The 20,671-nt window shown below is 41.8% G+C and overlaps 2 protein-coding genes across 2 annotated transcripts in view; one reads left to right on the forward strand and one right to left on the reverse strand.

The window, feature by feature from the left end:
- Positions 1 to 20,671, forward strand: part of aldh1l1 (aldehyde dehydrogenase 1 family, member L1) — a 59,922-nt gene that overhangs the window by 20,872 nt on the left and 18,379 nt on the right. Inside the window, exons 6-7 of the mRNA XM_047348356.1 lie at positions 1,534 to 1,623; positions 1,834 to 1,971. Of these exons, the coding sequence (XP_047204312.1) occupies positions 1,534 to 1,623; positions 1,834 to 1,971 (228 nt within the window). The remainder of the gene's footprint in view (positions 1 to 1,533; positions 1,624 to 1,833; positions 1,972 to 20,671) is intronic.
- LOC124857203 (zinc finger protein 880-like) lies at positions 10,145 to 20,533 on the reverse strand. Its single transcript, XM_047348357.1, has 2 exons — positions 20,225 to 20,533; positions 10,145 to 11,716 (listed from the first exon to the last, which is right to left on the reverse strand). The coding sequence occupies exons 1-2, from the start codon at positions 20,421 to 20,423 to the stop codon at positions 10,959 to 10,961; spliced, it is 957 nt and encodes a 318-aa protein (XP_047204313.1). The 5' UTR covers positions 20,424 to 20,533; the 3' UTR covers positions 10,145 to 10,958.

The raw sequence follows: 20,671 nt of genomic DNA on the forward strand, positions 1-20,671 counted from the left end.
GCTGACGCGTGGTCTGGTCCCGCTATTAGCCGCTGTCTGCAGCCAGAATGAGACAGAGCAGAGGGGGAAGGTACCCTTGGGTCAGAGGTTCCAGCTCTGACTCCTCCTCTTCCTGGGCTGTGTTAGGAATAGGTTAGTGTGATGTCGAAAGGTGCAGAGGTTCGTACAGGCCCTCATGTAGAGTTTAAAGTCCATGTTCATCCACGTTTCACTTCATGGCTGGGGTCCCAACATGAGTAAATGCTAAAAATGAAATCATATATCTCATCTTACTTTTCTCATCTAAAATTATTTCTAGGTCTTGCTGACGCTTTTAAATCATGCAGCTGACTGGCCGGACAAACCATATGTCATCAGTACATCACTCCCCCAGAGTTGCCCCTGTACTTAATGTAGCATCTGCTTGACACAAAAACACAAGTAATTGCCTTTTTTAATTAAATTGACTCTTTGTAAATACATTTAGGCAGCAAGGGGTTAAAACTGTGCATCACCTGTTTCCAATACAATCTTTGTGTTGATTATGCGTACAAAGGAATGCTGGCTGCCTTTGCAGAGGCAACAAGTGAAAATTCTCATCTGGGAACTTGCTCCTTGTAACAGTACATCTGGTTTGTTTGAAGGACAAACAAGTACAACAAAGCAAAGCAGCCGATCGGTTCTTTGTTTCTGATTAATAAATAACATACCCAGCTGCATTCTTACAAAGACACTTCCAACTTACCTAAATAAAATAACCTTTCTGTTCATTCAGATATGCAACATTTCTTTCTGATTTAATGACTACATCACATCTGGCTGATTAGGCTGAAATCAATAGCACTGCTTGGAACATGCTTACTGGGTACACTTGACAACAAAGGTTTTAAAACCAGATTTAGTACACGGTTTAAAATTCTCTGGCTCTGAGTAAAGAGTAGACAACCCTCGACACCTTGCATAGTGCACTATGTGATGCTTAGAAAAGAAAAAAGAAAAAATGCCTTGTTTAATTAATTCAGAAATTAACAGGTTTTTATCATTAGGTCAATTTTATATATTATCAATTTAATAAATACTTTAAACTAGCTTTTAACAATGTAGTACTCTGAATTAAACCAAAAACATTCAAAATAATTGATAAATGCTCGAGTATAAATTTGATCTAGGGACAAACAGTCCAGAAATTGATCCTGAATGTCTACCTAACACAAATGGATTATATATACTTCAGTCAATAAAGATTTGACACTCAACTTGAATATCTGTCATTATGGAAGATCTTAATGACAGATATTCAGATATGTGGAATAATCATCTGAAACCTTATAAAAAATTTAGGTTACTGAGGTAGCGCAATGAAAAAGAAGTGCTGCTTTACTTTTACTACTAGTAACTCATGTAAAAGTGTACGGTAGATTCTCCTCAGACTGAGATCTGTAGAATGTGAAACCAAGAGCATAGCTGTCATGCTGATGATCACTATAAAGCTGATCAGATTTCTGTGTTAGATCTGAATGCATGATGATGATGACAGCTGCTTTGTGTTGGTAGATTGACTGGAACCAGCCAGCTAAGGCCATCCACAACTGGATTAGAGGGAATGACAAAGTGCCTGGGGCCTGGGCAGAAGTTGATGGACAGGTAACCGAAGAGCCCCACAGGTTCTGTGTTTATTTCTATGCTGAGCACGTCAGAAAATTTTTATTCCACACAGACTGAATCAATGTTTCACATAAGAAAACACAGCTTGTCTTGTCAAATTTACAGCTGATACATTTGTGCATACCCAGAGATGTTAATGTAAGAAGAAAGTGTTTTCACTGAGTACTGCTGTCATCTCTCCCTTTGCAGGAGGTGACTTTCTTTGGTTCCACTCTGGTGGATAACGGAACTGTAGCCAATGGCCAGCCCCTGGAGATTCCTGGAGCCTGTCAGCCTGGCATAGTCACTAAGACTGGGCTGCAGCTGTTTGGAAACGACGGCAAGATGGTGAGTCAGCTCACACATATGAATCAGTATAAGAGCTTCACTGTATGATAACCTTGATTAAAAATACCACGGCTTCTCCAGCTCCTTTTAGCAAAATAGTTCCAAGGCAGGAGTAGGTGTCTTTTGCCATCTCCATGTGGTCTGTGAAAGAACCGATTTGGTGAGGGGTTTGAGGTCAGCCCACCTCTGTAACACCCCTGACTCATCATGCGAGGTAGTCTAAGCCCTGCATCGGCCGACTTGCATAGGGGCAAGCTGGCTTCATGAGTCGAGGGAGGGATGCAGTGATGACCAATGGTTTGAGCGATCAGCCTGCTGAAGGATTTAAAGTGTAAACAAGAGCTAGAAATAATTTCTGACAAGAGTAAGAAGGTAAGATATGTAATTGATATTTGTAGCATTTACTTAGCTAACAACAAGGTCCGTACACTGAGTTGGTCGTCAATATTGTTTTGAAAAGAACTGTATAGGGAGACTTCCAACACAGATCTGCTGATGTTGTTCCGCTCGGTCCATTTTATGTCTGAAAGCTCACAGCTCTGTGGGAAATTGTCTTATGATTTATGAATGGCCAGAGGGAGCTGGTCAGGTTTATTATGGAAATGGTTTGTGCAACCGTATCACATTATTTATACAGAAAAATGTAATATTTGATTTAATTGCCCTTAAATAAAAGAGAAAAATAGTTGTTCCTACACTAGCCCACTGATTATTGGAGACACAATGTGATTTACAGCAGACATGCTGCTCGTAGCTTCCCACAGCAGTTTTAAATAGTTCAGTTTGATACCAGTAACCAGCCTAGGCCAACATGCAACTAATTATTTCTATGAGAATACAAATAACTGTGAAACCTTGTTGTTGGGATGGAACTAATGAATTTCATGTTTTTCCAGCAGCTGGGTCACTAAATCACTAACCAGGTTCTGTTTGCAATGAAGCCAAAGCAAAAAGACATTAACCCTGTTCAGCAAAGATTTTATCTCCAGTCATATCATCATAAATCTATCTATCATAAATTCATATTCAGGGTTCATACACTCTTCCCTCAGTAAAATTCCAGCACTTTTCAAGCATTTTTAAGGTAAATTTCCAAACTTTTCCAGCACCAAACATCAGAGCAGTCTTTACCTCTGTACACCTTTTTTTAATTGAGCTTTATAACTACAGCACACACAGTGACCCCTATGTGAAGGGAGCCTATCAATATAAAAAGTGTGCAACTGAGTAAAATTGTGCAGTATTAGTTATCAATATGAAATGGGCATATGGGCAGAAGCAGTGGCGATTGCTCTAAGACTGCAAGGGAAGCTCAGCTTCCCCTAAAATGTCAAAAAATAAGTGATCAAATATATACTGCTGTGTGTACATGTCATTGACTAAATATGCGCTACAACGTGCTCAACTTTTGTTGAGAATCAGCTTCTTATCACTGGTAACGACGCGGCTTTCCTCTCACTCATTCCCACAGCTTCACAGTGCTTTAAACAGTGAGTTCAATAGCGAAGCAAAAATGTTGGACACTGTCCCGCCCATCGGACGCTCAGCGTCTCTGGGGGTCTGTGGAGCAGCCTCGGCTGCAACGAAACGAGATGAGTCATTGGATAAATGCTGGGCTTTGTCCCGCCCATCGGACGCTCAGCGTCTCTGGGGGTCTGTGGGGCAGCCTCGGCTGCAGCGAAACGAGACAAGTCATTGGATAAATGCTGGGCTTTGTCCCGCCCATCGGACGCTCAGCGTCTCTTGAGGTCTGTGGGGCAGCCTCGGCTGCTACGAAACGAGATGAGTCATTGGATAAATGCTGGGCTTTGTCCCGCCCATCGGACGCTCAGCGTCTCTGGGGGTCTGTGGGGCAGCCTCGGCTGCTACGAAACGAGATGAGTCATTGGATAAATGCTGGGCTTTGTCCCGCCCATCGGACGCTCAGCGTCTCTGGGGGTCTGTGGGGCAGCCTCGGCTGCTACGAAACGAGATGAGTCATTGGATAAGTGCTGGGCTTTGTCCCGCCCATCGGACGCTCAGCGTCTCTGGGGGTCTATGGGGCAGCTTTTGCATGATGATTAGATGATCTGTCTGAGGCTGAATCCCTTTTGATTGACGGCAAAATGAGCGAATCAGTGATCTTGAAATTGAGCTTCCCCTTCTTGAAAGACCAGCATCCGCCACTGGGCAGAAGAAGCCCAGAAGACGTCAGAGCCACAGCGCGCATGACGGAACAATGCCAAGCCACAGCTACGTTTTGCATCATCAAACTATTTGCTAACCACCTTTAGTAGTGTTTTTAATAAAATGTTTTGTTGTTGCACATTTTGAAGTACAGAAGATGAAATATAACCATAGCTCTCTCCATCCTTCAAACAGTCAATTTGCAATTTACCTGCAAAGTTGTAAACTAGCCTAAATTTAGGAGTTATGGCTTGCCGCTCGAGAGCGCCAAGTGTCCCATCTGTCAAAATAAGGTGAGATCTTTCCATGTAATCCATGCAACATTTAGTAACTGCTCACAGTTAACTCCATAAAAATTACAATAAACACCCTTATGTGTAATCCATGCAATAATAATTTAAATACACAGTTGAAGCAGTAGAGAGTGAAAACAAGCATATTCTCATATTCTGGGACTGAGAGCCTGGAGAGGCCTGTGTGGAGCCACATATTATCTGCCTTATCTTTTGCAAAAATATAAACAAGTGTATCCAAAGAAATGATGTATGGTGATTTTCCATTCTTTTACAAGTATTAAATGAAATTAGTAATCTTTGATTATCAAGTTAAAAGATGTGTGATTGAAATATGGTTAAGAACTGATAATTAAAGTAAAAAAACATTAAGGTTTGACATTCTCAATCAGCTATATATGAAAGAGAAAACGATAATCATTTGTGAAGCATGAATAAAAAGAATGAAGTGATGGTTTTGTAACTGTGTTTTAAAGTAAATGCTGAAAGCTTAAGAATGGAATGTGTAATACTGTGTAAAGTTTAAAACTGAGCAGATTAGGGAAATAACTGCAGGATGACTAGGAGTGACGAGAGCCAGCTGCATGCTGACAGCGAACCTTTTTGAAGACCAGCGCAAGGAAGGGAGGATGAGTCTACAGCGTGGCTATTACCGGCATCTCCAAGGCCGAGAAACAGAATCAGTGGGTCACAGTGACCATGACTAAAGTATTGAGCAATAATCAAGAAGCTGAGCTGAATAGGTTGCACAATAACTGAGAAGCCTAACAAGGGGCTGACTGATGAAAGCATCAAGTACCATAAAAGCAATACTGAAGGAGGGAACTGCGGTTGTTTCCTCGCAGAAGACCAGCGAACAAGATCGGACGGAGAAAAGAAGCTTAGATGGAAAAGGAACAGAGACAGCCCAGCTGATCGACTACATTAAAAAGAGGATCAAGCCGTGGGCCCAGAAAGGACTGTGCCTCAAGATTAAGACTCCGATTTAATTCAAAGTAACAAGATGGCGCCGCAGATGGTCGCCTCGGCGTGTTGGTGCGCACTGTTTTGTTTTGTTTTTTTGCTTTCAAACGGTCTTCTGTGATGGTACCCGGAGCTCTCTCACCAGAGCAGAACTCATGAACATCAGGGCTACTACACCAGAGGAGTTATTTCCCACTTTTCTGCCTACTGCTCTGGAATTTTTGCACATTCTGGTCACAGGTGCGCTCACCTTTGTTCACGCGGTGAAACGCCAGAAGAGAGGGAAACGGGCCGGGGTGCTGGTACGTCTTCGCCAGCGTGGACTACGAACACCGTTACCCGGAATATTTCTCTCTAACGTGCGCTCACTTCCCAACAAAATTGAGGAACTACAACTGCTGTTGGGGAAAAACAGGGACTTTTATTCATCGGCAGTTTTGTGTTTCACGGAGACGTGGCTGTGTGGATTAATACCGGACTCTGCGCTGCAGCTGGCAGGATTCCAGCTCTACAGAGCGGACAGAGACACGGAACACTCCGGCAAAGCGAAAGGTGGAGGAATCTGTTTCTACCTCAACAGTGGTTGGTGCAACAACGTGACAGTGATTCAGCAGCACTGTTCTCCAGACCTGGAAGCCTTCATCATAAACTGTAAGCCTTTCTATTCCCCCCATGAGTTCGCTTCGTTCATCCTGGTCGGTGTTTACATCCCGCCGCAAGCTAACGTGCAGGTCGCACAGCGCATGCACGCCGACCAGATACTGAGTGTGGAGCGGACCAACCCGAACTCCTTAGTAATCGTCGTTGGCGACTTTAACAAAGGTAATCTCACCCACGAACTCCCCAAATATAGACAGTTTATAAAATGTCCGACCAGAGAGGACGACATTCTGGATCACTGTTACACCACCATCAGAGACGCTTATCACGCCGTCCCACGTGCTGCACTGGGCCAATCCGACCACATCATGGTCCACCTGATTCCTGCATACAGGCAGAAACTAAAGCTCTGCAAACCTGTTGTAAGGACGACAAGGAACTGGAGCAGTGAGGCTGTGGAGAATCTCCAGGCGTGTTTAGGCTGTACAGACTGGGATGTGTTCAGGACTACTACCAACAGTCTGGACGAGTACACAGAGGCTGTGACTTCCTACATCAGCTTCTGTGAGGACAGCTGTGTACCATCATGCACCAGGGTGAGTTACAACAACGACAAACCCTGGTTCACAGCCATACTCAGAAGGTTAAGACTGGATAAGGAAGAGGCCTTCAGGAGTGGGGACAAAGACATATACAGAGAGGCAAAGTACAAGTTTGGCAAGGCAGTGAAAGAGGCCAAACGACTGTACTCTGAGAAGCTCCAAAACCAGTTCTCAGCCAACGACTCTGTGTCTGTGTGGAAAGGGCTCAGGCAGATCACCAACGACAAGCCGAAAGCCCCCCACTCCATCAACGACCGACGCCTCGCCAACGACCTGAACGAGTTCTACTGCCACTTTGAAAGACAAAGTGACAGTCCTGAAACCATCCCACATGACACCCCACAACAGCTGCAGCCACAATCCACCACCCCCATCTCTCCAACCTCAAGAGGGGCCTGGGCACCTCCAACCCCCACCCTGAAGTTCCCCCCCACCAGTCCCCTACCCACGCCGGGGACGGCTCTTTCCATCCAGGAGAGGGACGTAAACAAACTCTTCAGGAGACATAACCCCCGGAAAGCTGCTGGACCGGATTCTGTCTCACCAGCCAGCCTGAAGCACTGCGCTGATCTCCAGTCTTCACAGACATTTTTAACACCTCACTGGAGACATGTCATGTGCCAGCCTGCTTCAAGTCCTCCACCATCGTCCCTGTTCCCAAGAAGCCAAGGACCACAGGGGCTTAATGACTTCAGACCTGTCGCCCTGACCTCTGTGGTGATGAAGTCCTTTGAGCGCCTTCTGCTCTCACACCTAAAAGACATCACCGACCCCCTCCTGGACCCCCTGCAGTTTGCCTACAGAGCCAACAGGTCTGTAGATGATGCAGTCAACTTAGCCCTTCACTTCATCCTCCGGCACCTGGACTCCACAGGAAACTACGCCTGGATCCTGTTTGTGGATTTCAGCTCTGCCTTCAACACCATCGTCCCAGCTCTGCTCCAGGAGAAGCTCTCCCAGCTGAGTGTGCCCGACTCCACCTGCAGGTGGATCACTGACTTCCTGTCTGACAGGAAGCAGTGCGTGAGGCTGGGGAAGCACGTCTCTGACTCCCTGACCATCAGCACTGGTTCCCCCCAAGGCTGTGTTCTCTCTCCTCTGCTCTTCTCCCTATACACCAGCAGCTGCACCTCCAGTCACCAGTCTGTCAAGCTTCTGAAGTTTGCGGACAACACCACCCTGATCGGACTCATCTCTGATGGTGACGAGTCCGCGTACAGATGGGAGGTGGACCATCTGTTGGACTGGTGCAGCCAGAACAACCTTGAGCTCAACGCTCTAAAGACAGTGGAGATGGTTATGGACTTCAGGCAGAACCCAACCCCACCTGCCCCATCACCCTCTGTGACTCCACAATTGACACTGTGGAATCTTTCCGCTTCCTGGGAACCATCATCTCCCAGGATCTCAAGTGGGAGCCAAACATCAGCTCCCTCATCAAGAAAGCCCAGCAGAGGATGTTCTTCCTGCGGCAGCTGAAGAAATTCAACCTGCCAAAGACTATGATGGTGCACTTCTACACAGCCATCATTGAGTCCATCCTCATCTCCTCCATCACCATCTGGTACACCGTTGCTACAGCCAAGGATAAGGGCAGGCTGCAGCATGTCATTTGGTCTGCTGAGAAGGTGATTGGCTGCAGTCTACTGTCGCTCCAGGAACTGTACACCTCCAGGACCCTGAAGCGAGCAGGGAAGATTCTGGCTGATCCCTCCCACCCCGGTCACAGACTCTTTGAGACTCTCCCCTCTGGCAGGAGGCTGCGGTCCATCCGGACCAAAACCTCACGCCACAAGAAAATGTTTTTCCCATCTGCCACCAGCCTTGTTAACAAAGCCCGGAAACCACCTTGACACTCTCCTTTTCCCCCACACCCCCCCCTTTTTTGCTGACAGGACATTTGTAACTTGCAACTGTATGCGTTACATTAACGCTCAGCTTGAACTCCTGCTTGCACACTGATCATCTGCACTGTTGTACTGCTCTTCAATTCAATTCAATTCAAAAATACTTTATTAATCCCAAAGGGAAATTAATTAACTTGCACCTAGTACTGCTCTATATTTACTCTCACTCACTTAAAACTGTGCACATATATTTATATTATATTGTAGATATGTTTATACTGTTTAATTTGTACTGTGTTGCACCGACTATGCCAAAACAAATTCCTTGTATGTCCAAAAACGTACTTGGCAATAAAGCTTTTCTGATTCTGATTATAAAGCCTTTTTATCCAGACAACAGAAGTGAACTTGATCGGTGAACAGCTGATTGCTCTAAGGTTCAGGCTTCTGGAAGTCCTGAATCAGCCTCATTTATGTCTCCGGGTTTCCTTCAACTCTTCAGCCTCTGGAAACTACTGTCTTCGGAGACAAAGATCCTGTTTAACCATCAAAGCCTGGAGCATCAGTGCCTGCCACCTAAAGGAAGAAAACTGAAGATTGAGTCGTATTTCCTTCAAGAAACCACTCGTTGTTACCAGAATAATTCTTGTCCATCAGGTGCATGGATGAGCCACCATCGTCAAAGCCTCTCCAAACCCACTAGTTTCAGCATCAGGGAAAGACAGGTTGAGTTGATTGATTCATTTCTATTATTGAAATTATTTTGTGTTGCCAAATTTAAGCTGTTACTGACCCCTGCAAAAGCGTAACTAATTTAAGAAAGCATATAAAATTTGATTTAAATCGTGGACATTCAATTATTTGAGTCACTGTATTGTTGGTTTTTCATTGGTGGTAAAAAGTCTTGCTGCCTGGTTCGAAGATATTTTAGGAGGTTTTTATAGGTTGCCTTAGCCAAGTTGCCCTTGGGCTCGTGCTGAGCCACTAAAATTAACCTAGCCCATATACCAAGAGCCAGTTTTAATATTAGGGAAAGAGCAGCTGTGAACAAAAGTGACTGCTGAAGTGTGAATGACTGCTGTGGGCTACTCAGTTGTCCAGACCTCCAGTTGAAGAAGGGCGAGACTTTTGTATGAAGGCTGTCAGAGGCTAGGCGTGTCATGTCCCGACACCAGCTTAAACAGAACTTTCAGTAAACCTGCTTAGTAAGATCTTTCAGGTTTAGGGAAGTCCGGACCCGTTGGATGGATAGCTGGATTGAGCAATCCTTTTAGACATAGAGAAGTAGGAAGGGAGGGGTTAGCTCACCGGACAACGAAACATCGTAAAAAGCTACAGGCCCTTTTTGCAAATGTTGCAGGAAGCTACTTGAGGTCCTCGTTTCAACCATGTTGTGCATATAGTGTTTTTGAGCCAGCTGCCTTTAATACAGCAACCGTTGTCCTCTCCCGCTGCCCGGAGATGTACTCGACTAGCAAGACACAATTACGTACTCAACGTGGGTGTGCTTCATTGTTGTGCCAGAGGACGCCGCTGGTCCCGAGGCTGGTCTTTTCATCAGGTGATGTCTCCTGCTCACACGCCGGTATCACAAAAAAGGAGCAAACCCTCTCTGAGCAGCATCGAGGGTTTCTGAGACTACATTAAAGGCAAAATGATCGATCTCTATTTTGTGCCTTGAAATAAAAATATGAAACTGAGATTTTTAATCAAACTGTTGCTCTTTATTACAAAACTGTGCAGTTAGAATATCAAGCACTGTAAAGGACTTTATACAGAAATCAAGCACTTTCCAAACATTGAAAACACCTTGTTGAAATACAAGCATTTTTAAGGATTTCAAGCACATGTATGAACTCTGCACATTGAATATTTTTTTATATTTTCAAATGATTGTAAAGGACTGGGAATGTTGGAATTTTTTTTTTCAGGAAAAACTGTTGGAAGCCTGAACTCTGGTCTATTTGCTTTCAGTCTGGGCTCATTTATCCTCCGTTGTTAGAAGATATTTACTTTCATAGGAATAAATGTTTAAAAAATGACTAATGCTAGAATAAAGTCTCTGTTTTATCTGTTAGACTGTAAGTAAGAAGCTGTAGGGTTGGTGATCTCATGGTTTCAAGCCACACATCAACATGTTTCCACTGCATTAATTAACTTGAACAAAACACAATAAAACTAATTTTAACTGTAACAAGCTTGAAAGTGAATAGCTGGTATGACCGCCATTATTCCTTATTAGATAAACTGTTTTAAACTCTTCATGTAGTCTTCAAGTCTGATGCTATCTGTTCATTTTTTTTCTTCAGAGGTTCCCACAAAACTCATCAAGTATAATATTATAAATCTACTATTTAAATAACACAACATTTCTTATAATGACAGATAGTCCACGTTTAAGTTAGGAAAAGGTTCAACATAAATTGAATTAAAGTCATCACAGTAACAGTGTGAAAGATTTCACGGTATTTAGCACTTACATTCTACTACCAGAAACATGCACCATTAAAGCCATGTTAGGCCAGGCTCTGACTGGGAGATTGTGGTTTGACACCATGGACCTTCCTTATATGTCTCTTCATCAGCAGCTTTTCGGTAAATAACTCATAACAATAATCACATCTGTACGGCCTCTCCTCTTTGTGTTTGGCAAACACGTGTTTTCTTAGAGTGGAGCCTCTGTTGAAGGATTTATCACAGATGTGGCAGCTGAAAGGCTTCTCACCTGTGTGAGTCCTCAAGTGTTCGGTCATGTGTCCTTTCAGCTTGAAGCCCTTGCCGCAATAATGGCAGCTGTAGGGCCTCTCTCCTGTGTGGACTCTCATGTGGTTCTGCAGGTTGCTCTGACAGGGGATGTGCTTGCCACAGATGTGACAGTTGAAGTTGCCCTTGCCATCTTTGGACTTGTTTTCGTGCATCTTGAGGTGCCATGTCAACACAATCCTTTTGGTGAATATGTAGTTGCAGATGTGGCAGCGGTACAAAGTGGTGGTTGTCTTTTCCTCAGCCAGTTTTGGATCTTCTGGAGAAGTCTGCTGTATCTCTCTGCTTTCCTCCGCTGCTCTGCAGTCCTCTAACTGCTGCACAGTTTTAATTAGCTCTCTTGTCAAAGCGTCACCATCATCGCTGTCCTCCACGGACGCCTGCTCCTTTGTACTGTTGGACCACAGCTCCTCCCTCTGTTCCTCTTTGACCTCTGAAATCTCCTCAAAACTCAACTGCTGCATAGGAGCAATATCGTCTGTGGAAGCAGGTACAGCAGGAGGCTTGGCATCTGAAATGCCAAAAGACAAATGAAGGCAGTTATATTAAACAGTATATTTATTATGAGGAACAAAATACATCCCCCACTTCCATCAGTAGCTTCATATTCTGGATGTTCAGATCAGAAGGCTTATCCACTTTTATTTATAAACAGCCATGATGCTGTGAGTTTGATGTTGATATGATTCAGCGGAGCATTTTCATGCCCTGTATGAGATGAATTAACAGAAGATAAAGAGACAGTTTCAGTTTCAGTGTTTTTTGAAGCATGCTCCAGTCTTTTGCTGCAGCATAATGAAGAGATTGTTCTCCATATTTTGATTTAATATTGGGAACATTGAGCATAATAAGTTGGGCGGAGCGTTTCACTATAGGGAGTCATAAAAGCTTGTAACAAATTACAAAGATAGGGTGGACATTCATATATAAACCTGTACCAATGGATTTTCCTTCGGTTCTGTAGGGATAACCAGTTTACAGTAGAACACAAACAACAGTGATGTGTATGAAAGGATGCATTCGTTATAAAACGTAAAGCAGAGTGGTACATACCATCAAGTTTCTGTAGTGAAGACAGGAGCTAATCTATATATAATGTCACCATTGTCAAACATTGGCATGATTGTTTGGAACAAGGCTTTCCTAGCAGATCCAGTAAAAGATGAACGCATGCGATAAAGGAAACCAAGTTAGGGTTTTGGGCAGAGAGATTTAGGATGAAATTATCTAAACGTTTTTCATTTTATGAAGCTTGGTTTTGTTTGTGTGGAATTCAGCTATCTTAGTGCTAGCAGGCTATCTGCAGCACACGTGCTCAGTTTTGTGTTCTTTGTTTGTGTGTTTTTAAAGTTAAGACAAACTTTATTTAAAGGGTGATTTTAAACACAGAAGATTGATCATAACGCGCTGTCCGCGCATATGCATTTTAACCCTTTTATTAACGGTATTTTTAAAGGTGTGTGTTTGATTCTGGTGCTAAGCTAGCAGCTTCTTTTGTTAGCTTTAACTGCTAACAGCTAAGAACATGTGCCTGCATATGTAAGCCCATTTCTCCAGAAAGATTTGGCTTTTTCAAAATATTTCCTTAAATACTTGACTATTTCCTTAATATTTCTTTAAATATTATTTTAATAAATAAAGGCAGCTAATGAGACACCGTTGAGAATTAGTCATCCAGAAGGTTTGTTTTATTCAGCAGATCATTCTTTAAAACATGATCTTTTTTAAAATAATATTTTTTCTGATCTTGCATTGTGATTATTGTCTAAGTGGGTTCCAAGACTAACTTAACTTCATTTCCAGATTCTTCAAGATAATCCTTGGTTCTCAAACATAAACATTGCATGATAATGTTGCATCACTCCTTCAGTCTTGGTTCTCAATCATCTTTAATCAACTGTTTATATTGTACACAGCCCTTTAGTCTTCCTTATTCTTTAATTCTGCTTGGTAGTTTAGTTGGATTGTTTTAGCATAGTAAAGAGTTTGTTGATTGAAATATGTTTGACTTTGAGTTGACTTATTTTTTGTTAATAAATTCTTGTATTTTAAGAAATTGTGTGAATTCACTCCATGTATGTGCAGAGTTTTGCTGTTCAATAATGTCTGAGCAATACCATCAATACCATCGCCTTACTGGCCTGGTATTTACAGGACAACCCTTAACAGACCGAAATATTATTTGATAAAATATTAATATTAAATAATATATTCAGATTAATAGTCACAACATATATATATAATTCTTGCATATACAGCAATACAAATATTATTTGCGTTTTGTTTATTTATGTTTTTATTTTGTATTTATGTTGTATGTTTATTGCTTAAAGCAGTTTACTTTAATGTGACAATGTCACACAATAACTTTAACAGCAGGACAGCGCTCTACACTGACGGCTAGAGGGCTTCAAGCCAAAACTCCAGTCATCAGCGAGTCAGTGGAAACACAACAGGTTCCAAGCCGAGAAGAGAGAGAGTAGAGCTAAGGAACCCAAGTAGAGCCAGTGGAAAAGGGCCAGTTGTTGCCCAGCCTAATAAACCCAGCCTAGTAAGGATATGGAATATGAGCCGTTATCTTGTCCATCCTTGGGATCAACGTCTTGCAGATGATTTTAGGATCTGCATTTATAAGTGATATTGGACGCTAGCTAGAAGGAAGTGTGGGATCTTTATCCAGCTTGAGGATATAATTTACTATGTTAGCACAATTCATGTTTGGAGAACGTATTGAGGTTTCCTGAATTTCTATGACCACCCATTGAAAGGCGGAGGCCAGAAGTGACCAGAATTCTTTGTAGAATTCTGCAGGAAGCCATCAGGTCCTGGATCTTTCCCATTAGGCATACTCAGCGCCATAGAAAGAGAGAGTTACGACACTCTTTGAACTCGCCGATAGGCGGTCACGTGGTTCATGTAGCTCTCAATAGTTTCAACATCTCAGCAGTGTCAGTCAGTTTGAACAGCTTCAGGTGCGACATAATGCAAAAAGCGACTTTTTTCACTCTTTCCTGCAACTTTTGGTAATTAAATAATAATGAACTGATTACTGGTTACTAAATCATAATTTGAAAATCCAAACAGAAGTAACAATACCAATTATTAATGGTCTTTCTGATCTCCTCCACATGCTAACATGGGAATGCTATAATTGTATTCTGTGCCAGCAGTTAAGAGCTCTGATCAAACTTACCTTCAGATCTACATCCTATACTACGTGGAAAGATCTATTGCCTATGTATTTCAAAAAAATATCCAAATATTACAGATGGAAAATGAGCAGAATTTAATTTTTTTATTATTTAATTTAAAAATTCAATAATTTTTAAACAAATGAGGAAAATAAGTAGCTGTATGAAAATATGACTGAAGACCTGGGATGAATTCTTAATTTTTTTAGAAGACATAATTATTCTATTTTTTGCTGCCATACGAACTGAGTACTTGTATCTATAACAGAGCTGATCGTGCCTGTAGTCTGACAACTGTTGTAAAATTGTAATTCATTGACTATGAAATGTTCATTTAATTGAAACTGTAGTTAAAATCATATTAGATGACAAAACAACTGTGAATTGTGCAAAAAACAATTTTCTGTAAGATATGTAAAATACAAAACTAGCTTTAATAAAGAAATACTTGCACTACCATTTATACAGTTTATTAATTACATCTGCACCAATAAACTGTATCTGATCAAATCTGGACAAGGTAGAAATGTGCCTAAGTCCAAATGAGGGTTCATCCTCCTTTGGCATCATTGGCAGCAGCTCCTTTTGAAGTCAGTCACCACATCTGTTGACCTCCCTGAAAACAATACAGGAACATTTTAGAGGACTCAGAATCACTATCATAGCTGGAAGGTCATACTGGAATGCAAAAAAAGTAAATGCCTTCCAGTAAATACGAAGAAAAGTTAATGTGTTTCTTCAAAACACTATCCCTCTCTCTATAGTATCTCTCCCTCTCTCTCTCTCTATATATATATATAATTTCTGATCACTTTGATTTTTTTTTTAGATCCTCCCCATCAACCAGTCAGCTCCAGCACTCCAAATCAACAAGAATACAACAGTGTTACCTTTGATTGTTTAAAAGTATTTTTTGTTACTGCTGTGTGTACTGATGCTGATATGTTCCAGTAATAATTCTTAATTTCTTGTTCTGTCTTGAGATAGATTCTAATATCTACTACAACTTCACCCAAGACTAGCAAATGCAAAACTAATAACATAAAACAAATGTTAAGTAAAAGTCCTGCTGTAAATACCAGCTTTGTGAAGGTCTTAAAATCATTTTGTTCAAACATCTTGATTCAGCTCTTATTATTTTTAAGGACAGAAAAATGAGATCTTGTTACGTTTGTGGTGCTTTGTATGCAACAAGGTTCAGCAGTTCACTTAAGCCATTCTCGTGTGGTTTACCTGGAAAAGAATAAGAAAAAATGACTCATCTTCACAATCACGTTTAATGATAATGTCCCCATTTATGTGGCTGTTGTTGACAAACAAACTATAACTTTAACTAAATTAACTATGCCAATATCACAGTATTTTTCAAGATGTGCTAGTTCAGTAGCTGGAATTACATTAAAAATGAGAAAATGATCAACGTTAAGAATGTAAGCTGTAATGGACATTTTAAAATGCTGAATCAGACACAATGAGATAAACCCGTCTAAACCCGCCATGCTTGCAATGAGTTACTGCAGTTAAAATACAACAAGCGAGTTAACATGCTTAATTAACTAAACCTGGCGATATAAAATATAATTCCTAAACTGCGATACAGAACAGTCAACTTAAGCTTCACAATAGGAAAATAATGCTGTATTTTCGTCAACTTACCGTAAAAAATCCTTCTGAAACACCGAGAATGAACTACGTCCAATGTTGGAGCTGCTGGTGTTTGGAACTATTAGCAGCTCCATGAACCACGTGACTTCCGCTTTCCATTCTTTCTATAGAAGTCAATGGGAGTGTCGTAACTCTCTCTTTCTATGGCGCTGGGCATGCTTATAACTGCTTCATGGAGTTCACTTGCTGGTATAGATAACTACAGAACCCTTTCCCGTTCCTCATTTAATTTAGGAAGATTAAATACATTTTAGGGCTGCATGGTGGCGCAGTTGGTAGCACTGTTGCCTTGCAGCAAGAAGGTCCTGGGTTTGATTCCCGGCCGGAGGTCTTTCTGCATGGAGTTTGCATGTTCTCCCTGTGCATGCGTGGGTTCTCACCGGGTACTCCGGCTTCCTCCCACAGTTCAAAGACATGCCTGTTAGGTTAATTGGTCACTCTAAATTGCCCTTAGGTGTATGAATGAGTGTGTGCTTGGTTGTTTGTGTGTTGCCCTGCAATGGACTGGCGAATTGTCCAGGGTGTACCCCGTTTCCCACCCTTAGACCCTTTTATCATTTACGTAACCTTGCTAAGTTAAGTCCCATGGTGTCACGTTCTGAACTTGAGATTACTATCCATGCATTCATTTCCTCACGTTTGGATTACTGTAATGCTTTATTTACCTGTCTTAGCAAAAACTCCCTGGAACGTCTCCAGGTTGTTCAGAATGCTGCTGCTAGACTTCTGACAAAATCTTCTAAGTATTCCCACTCCACACCGTTACTCATCCAGCTGCACTGGCTCCCCATTAAATTCAGAGCTCAGTTTAAGATTCTGGTCCTGAATTATAGAGGTCTTCATGGTCAAGCCCCAACTTATATCAGTGAACTCTTATATCCGTACAATCCCCCCAGGTCTCTGAGGTCATGCAATAAAGTCCTACTGGCAGTACATCACACAAGGCTGAAAACTAAGGGTGATAGAGCTTTTGCAACAGTAGCTCCCCGACTCTGGAACTCTATCCCCTTGTGTATAAGGACTGCGGATTCGGTGGTGTCTTTTAAAAAACAGCTAAAAACTCATATTTTTAGGCTTGCGTTTGGTTAGTTTATTTTTGATTTTATCTTATCTTCTATTTTACATTTATAAATATATTATTCCAATTGTGCTTTGTATTAGTGTTGTGAAGCACTTTGTGATCTGTGTCTTGAGAGGTGCTATATAAATAAAATTTTACTTACTTACTTACTTACTAGACTGCTGGAGATAGGCACCAGCTCCCCCGCGACCCACTATGGAATAAGCTGTAGAAAATGACTGACTGATGACTAAATACATTTTAAAATTCATCTTTGTCAAAGTTGGAGGGATCACTATCACATAGACCTACGTAATGTAGTTTTCAAGCTGGACACCTTCTACAGTGGTAAAGCAGCCTAAAAAGCCTTAAAAATGCCCCTTTATTAGTACAGTGATATTGGCTGCTGTTTTTTCTTCCAATTGCTAGATTGGTGATTATGCTACAGGCTGCTTCATACCCTGCATAACAGTTTTTTATTTGGTATTATGAGTCACTGCTAACATAAGCATAACCAGAATAACATTCGCTGGTTAATTTTATCTTTCCAGTAATAACACAGCTGGAGCGTACTGCTAAAGTTTAGGTCCAATAAACTGATTTAGCTGAAGACAACAAGAACTTTTACAACCAACAAATAGAACTTTAGTAACTGTATGTTTTCAGCCACTACAGAAAAACCTGTGAACACATTCTAAATTTACTTAAACAAGGACCCGGTTGAATTTATGACTCCATTTCAGGATTAAATTGTAAGGTTTACTTTGAAAAAGAATGGAGGCAGAATTTTATGCATCTTTTTATGCATAAAAAGATCATGCTCTACAATAACTGGCCTGGTTTTTATTCTAAATATTAAAAAGGCAGAACATTCACCACATTATTTGCTTAACATTCTATAGTAATGTGTAAAATCTTCTTCTGAAATTCAGCTGGTCTTCTTTCTGATGTTGGGTCACGACCTTTTAAAGGTTTTAATGGAAACTTACATATAAATGACTTTGGACTCAGAGCTTTTAAAACGCTGCAGCTCTCTAATATTTAAAGCTACATACATGATATTATTTTTTTATCATCTGAAACTTGGTTTGATACTCTTTCAGATGGAATCATGTAAACACACAACACGTTTAGAAATTCGCTAAAATACATTTTTATTAGTTTTCACTTTCATTTAAGTAAATAAATCTCCCACTGTGTATTAAACAACAATCCACTTTAAATTGGACCATTCTGTGTGTTTTAAACTTGGAACTAGAGAAGGTCGTCCAGACTGGTTAAATAGCCCTTTAATCCAGCAGAACCTGCAGGGCAATTTCTCCAGAACTGATCTACAGGTCCTTCTCAAAATATTAGCATATTGTGATAAAGTTCATTATTTTCCATAATGTCATGATGAAAATTTAACATTCATATATTTTAGATTCATTGTACACTAACTGAAATATTTCAGGTCTTTTATTGTCTTAATACGGATGATTTTGGCATACAGCTCATGAAAACCCAAAATTCCTATCTCACAAAATTAGCATATTTCATCCGACCAATAAAAGAAAAGTGTTTTTAATACAAAAAACGTCAACCTTCAAATAATCATGTACAGTTATGCACTCAATACTTGGTCAGGAATCCTTTGGCTGAAATGACTGCTTCAATGCGGCGTGGCATGGAGGCAATCAGCCTGTGGCACTGCTGAGGTCTTATGGAGGCCCAGGATGCTTCAATAGCGGCCTTTAGCTCATCCAGAGTGTTGGGTCTTGAGTCTCTCAACGTTCTCTTCACAATATCCCACAGATTCTCTATGGGGTTCAGGTCAGGAGAGTTGGCAGGCCAATTGAGCACAGTGATACCATGGTCAGTAAACCATTTACCAGTGGTTTTGGCACTGTGAGCAGGTGCCAGGTCGTGCTGAAAAATGAAATCTTCATCTCCATAAAGCTTTTCAGCAGATGGAAGCATGAAGTGCTCCAAAATCTCCTGATAGCTAGCTGCATTGACCCTGCCCTTGATAAAACACAGTGGACCAACACCAGCAGCTGACACGGCACCCCAGACCATCACTGACTGTGGGTACTTGACACTGGACTTCTGGCATTTTGGCATTTCCTTCTCCCCAGTCTTCCTCCAGACTCTGGCACCTTGATTTCCGAATGACATGCAGAATTTGCTTTCATCTTAAAAAAGTACTTTGGACCACTGAGCAACAGTCCAGTGCTGCTTCTCTGTAGCCCAGGTCAGGCGCTTCTGCCGCTGTTTCTGGTTCAAAAGTGGCTTGACCTGGGGAATGCGGCACCTGTAGCCCATTTCCTGTACACGCCTGTGCACGGTGGCTCTGGATGTTTCTACTCCAGACTCAGTCCACTCCTTCCACAGGTCCCCCAAGGTCTGGAATCGGCCCTTCTCCACAATCTTCCTCAGGGTCCGGTCACCTCTTCTCATTGTGCAGCGTTTTCTGCCACACTTTTTCCTTCCCACAAACTTCCCACTGAGGTGCCTTGATACAGCACTCTGGGAACAGCCTATTCGTTCAGAAATGTCTTTCTGTGTCTTACCCTCTTGCTTGAGGGTGTCAATAGTGGCCTTCTGGACAGCAGTCAGGTCGGCAGTCTTACCCATGATTGGGGTTTTGAGTGATGAACCAGGCTGGGAGTTTTAAAGGCCTCAGGAATCTTTTGCAGGTGTTTAGAGTTAACTCGTTGATTCAGATGATTAGGTTCATAGCTCGTTTAGAGACCCTTTTAATGATATGCTAATTTTGTGAGATAGGAATTTTGGGTTTTCATGAGCTGTATGCCAAAATCATCCGTATTAAGACAATAAAAGACCTAAAATATTTCAATTAGTGTGCAATGAATCTAAAATATATGAATGTTAAATTTTCATCATGACATTATGGAAAATAATGAACTTTATCACAATATGCTAATATTTTGAGAAGGACCTGTATGTCTGTGACCGACAGCGGTTAGCTTGGACTTGCTAACAGCAGCAGAAAGCAGGAACAGTAACAGATCTTTTAGTTTCAACTCCATTATCTGACGTACGGAACCGACGATTAGCTCCTTATAACGTTAAGTTGCAAGCAATAACCAGAAACTCCTACCTGTCCTATGAAGCCTTATCTCCGGCTTGTAGACTAGATCCAGGAGGCGCTGTAGCCTCTGGTTCTCCTGCTGGGTTCGGTAGACCTCCTCCTGGTACTCCACAACCGTCTTTTCAACGAACCCATAGATATCCACGGCAGCAGCGGTTAGCCTCTCTGTAAGGAATGCGTTAAATGAGTGCAGTGTAGCAGCAGCCATGTCCGTCTTTGAATCCGAGCTATAGGAAGCAGCCGCCTGTAGGATGCTGCAGCCTCACAGAATAGGTCATCTGTCGTCCCACTACTGCCCCCTGCTGCTCACAGCTCGGACTTTCACCTGCGGACCGTCTCACTACAACAGTCCTACTCTGCAGGCAATGTCTTTGAAAAATTAAATCAGGAGAATAAATTGTCTGAAGGGGCAACACAAGGATTTAAGGGGTTCTTTATTTATGATTATAGCTTTTT

Source organism: Girardinichthys multiradiatus, chromosome 20 (assembly GCF_021462225.1).
Source record: "Girardinichthys multiradiatus isolate DD_20200921_A chromosome 20, DD_fGirMul_XY1, whole genome shotgun sequence".
Classification (NCBI taxonomy): domain Eukaryota; kingdom Metazoa; phylum Chordata; class Actinopteri; order Cyprinodontiformes; family Goodeidae; genus Girardinichthys; species Girardinichthys multiradiatus.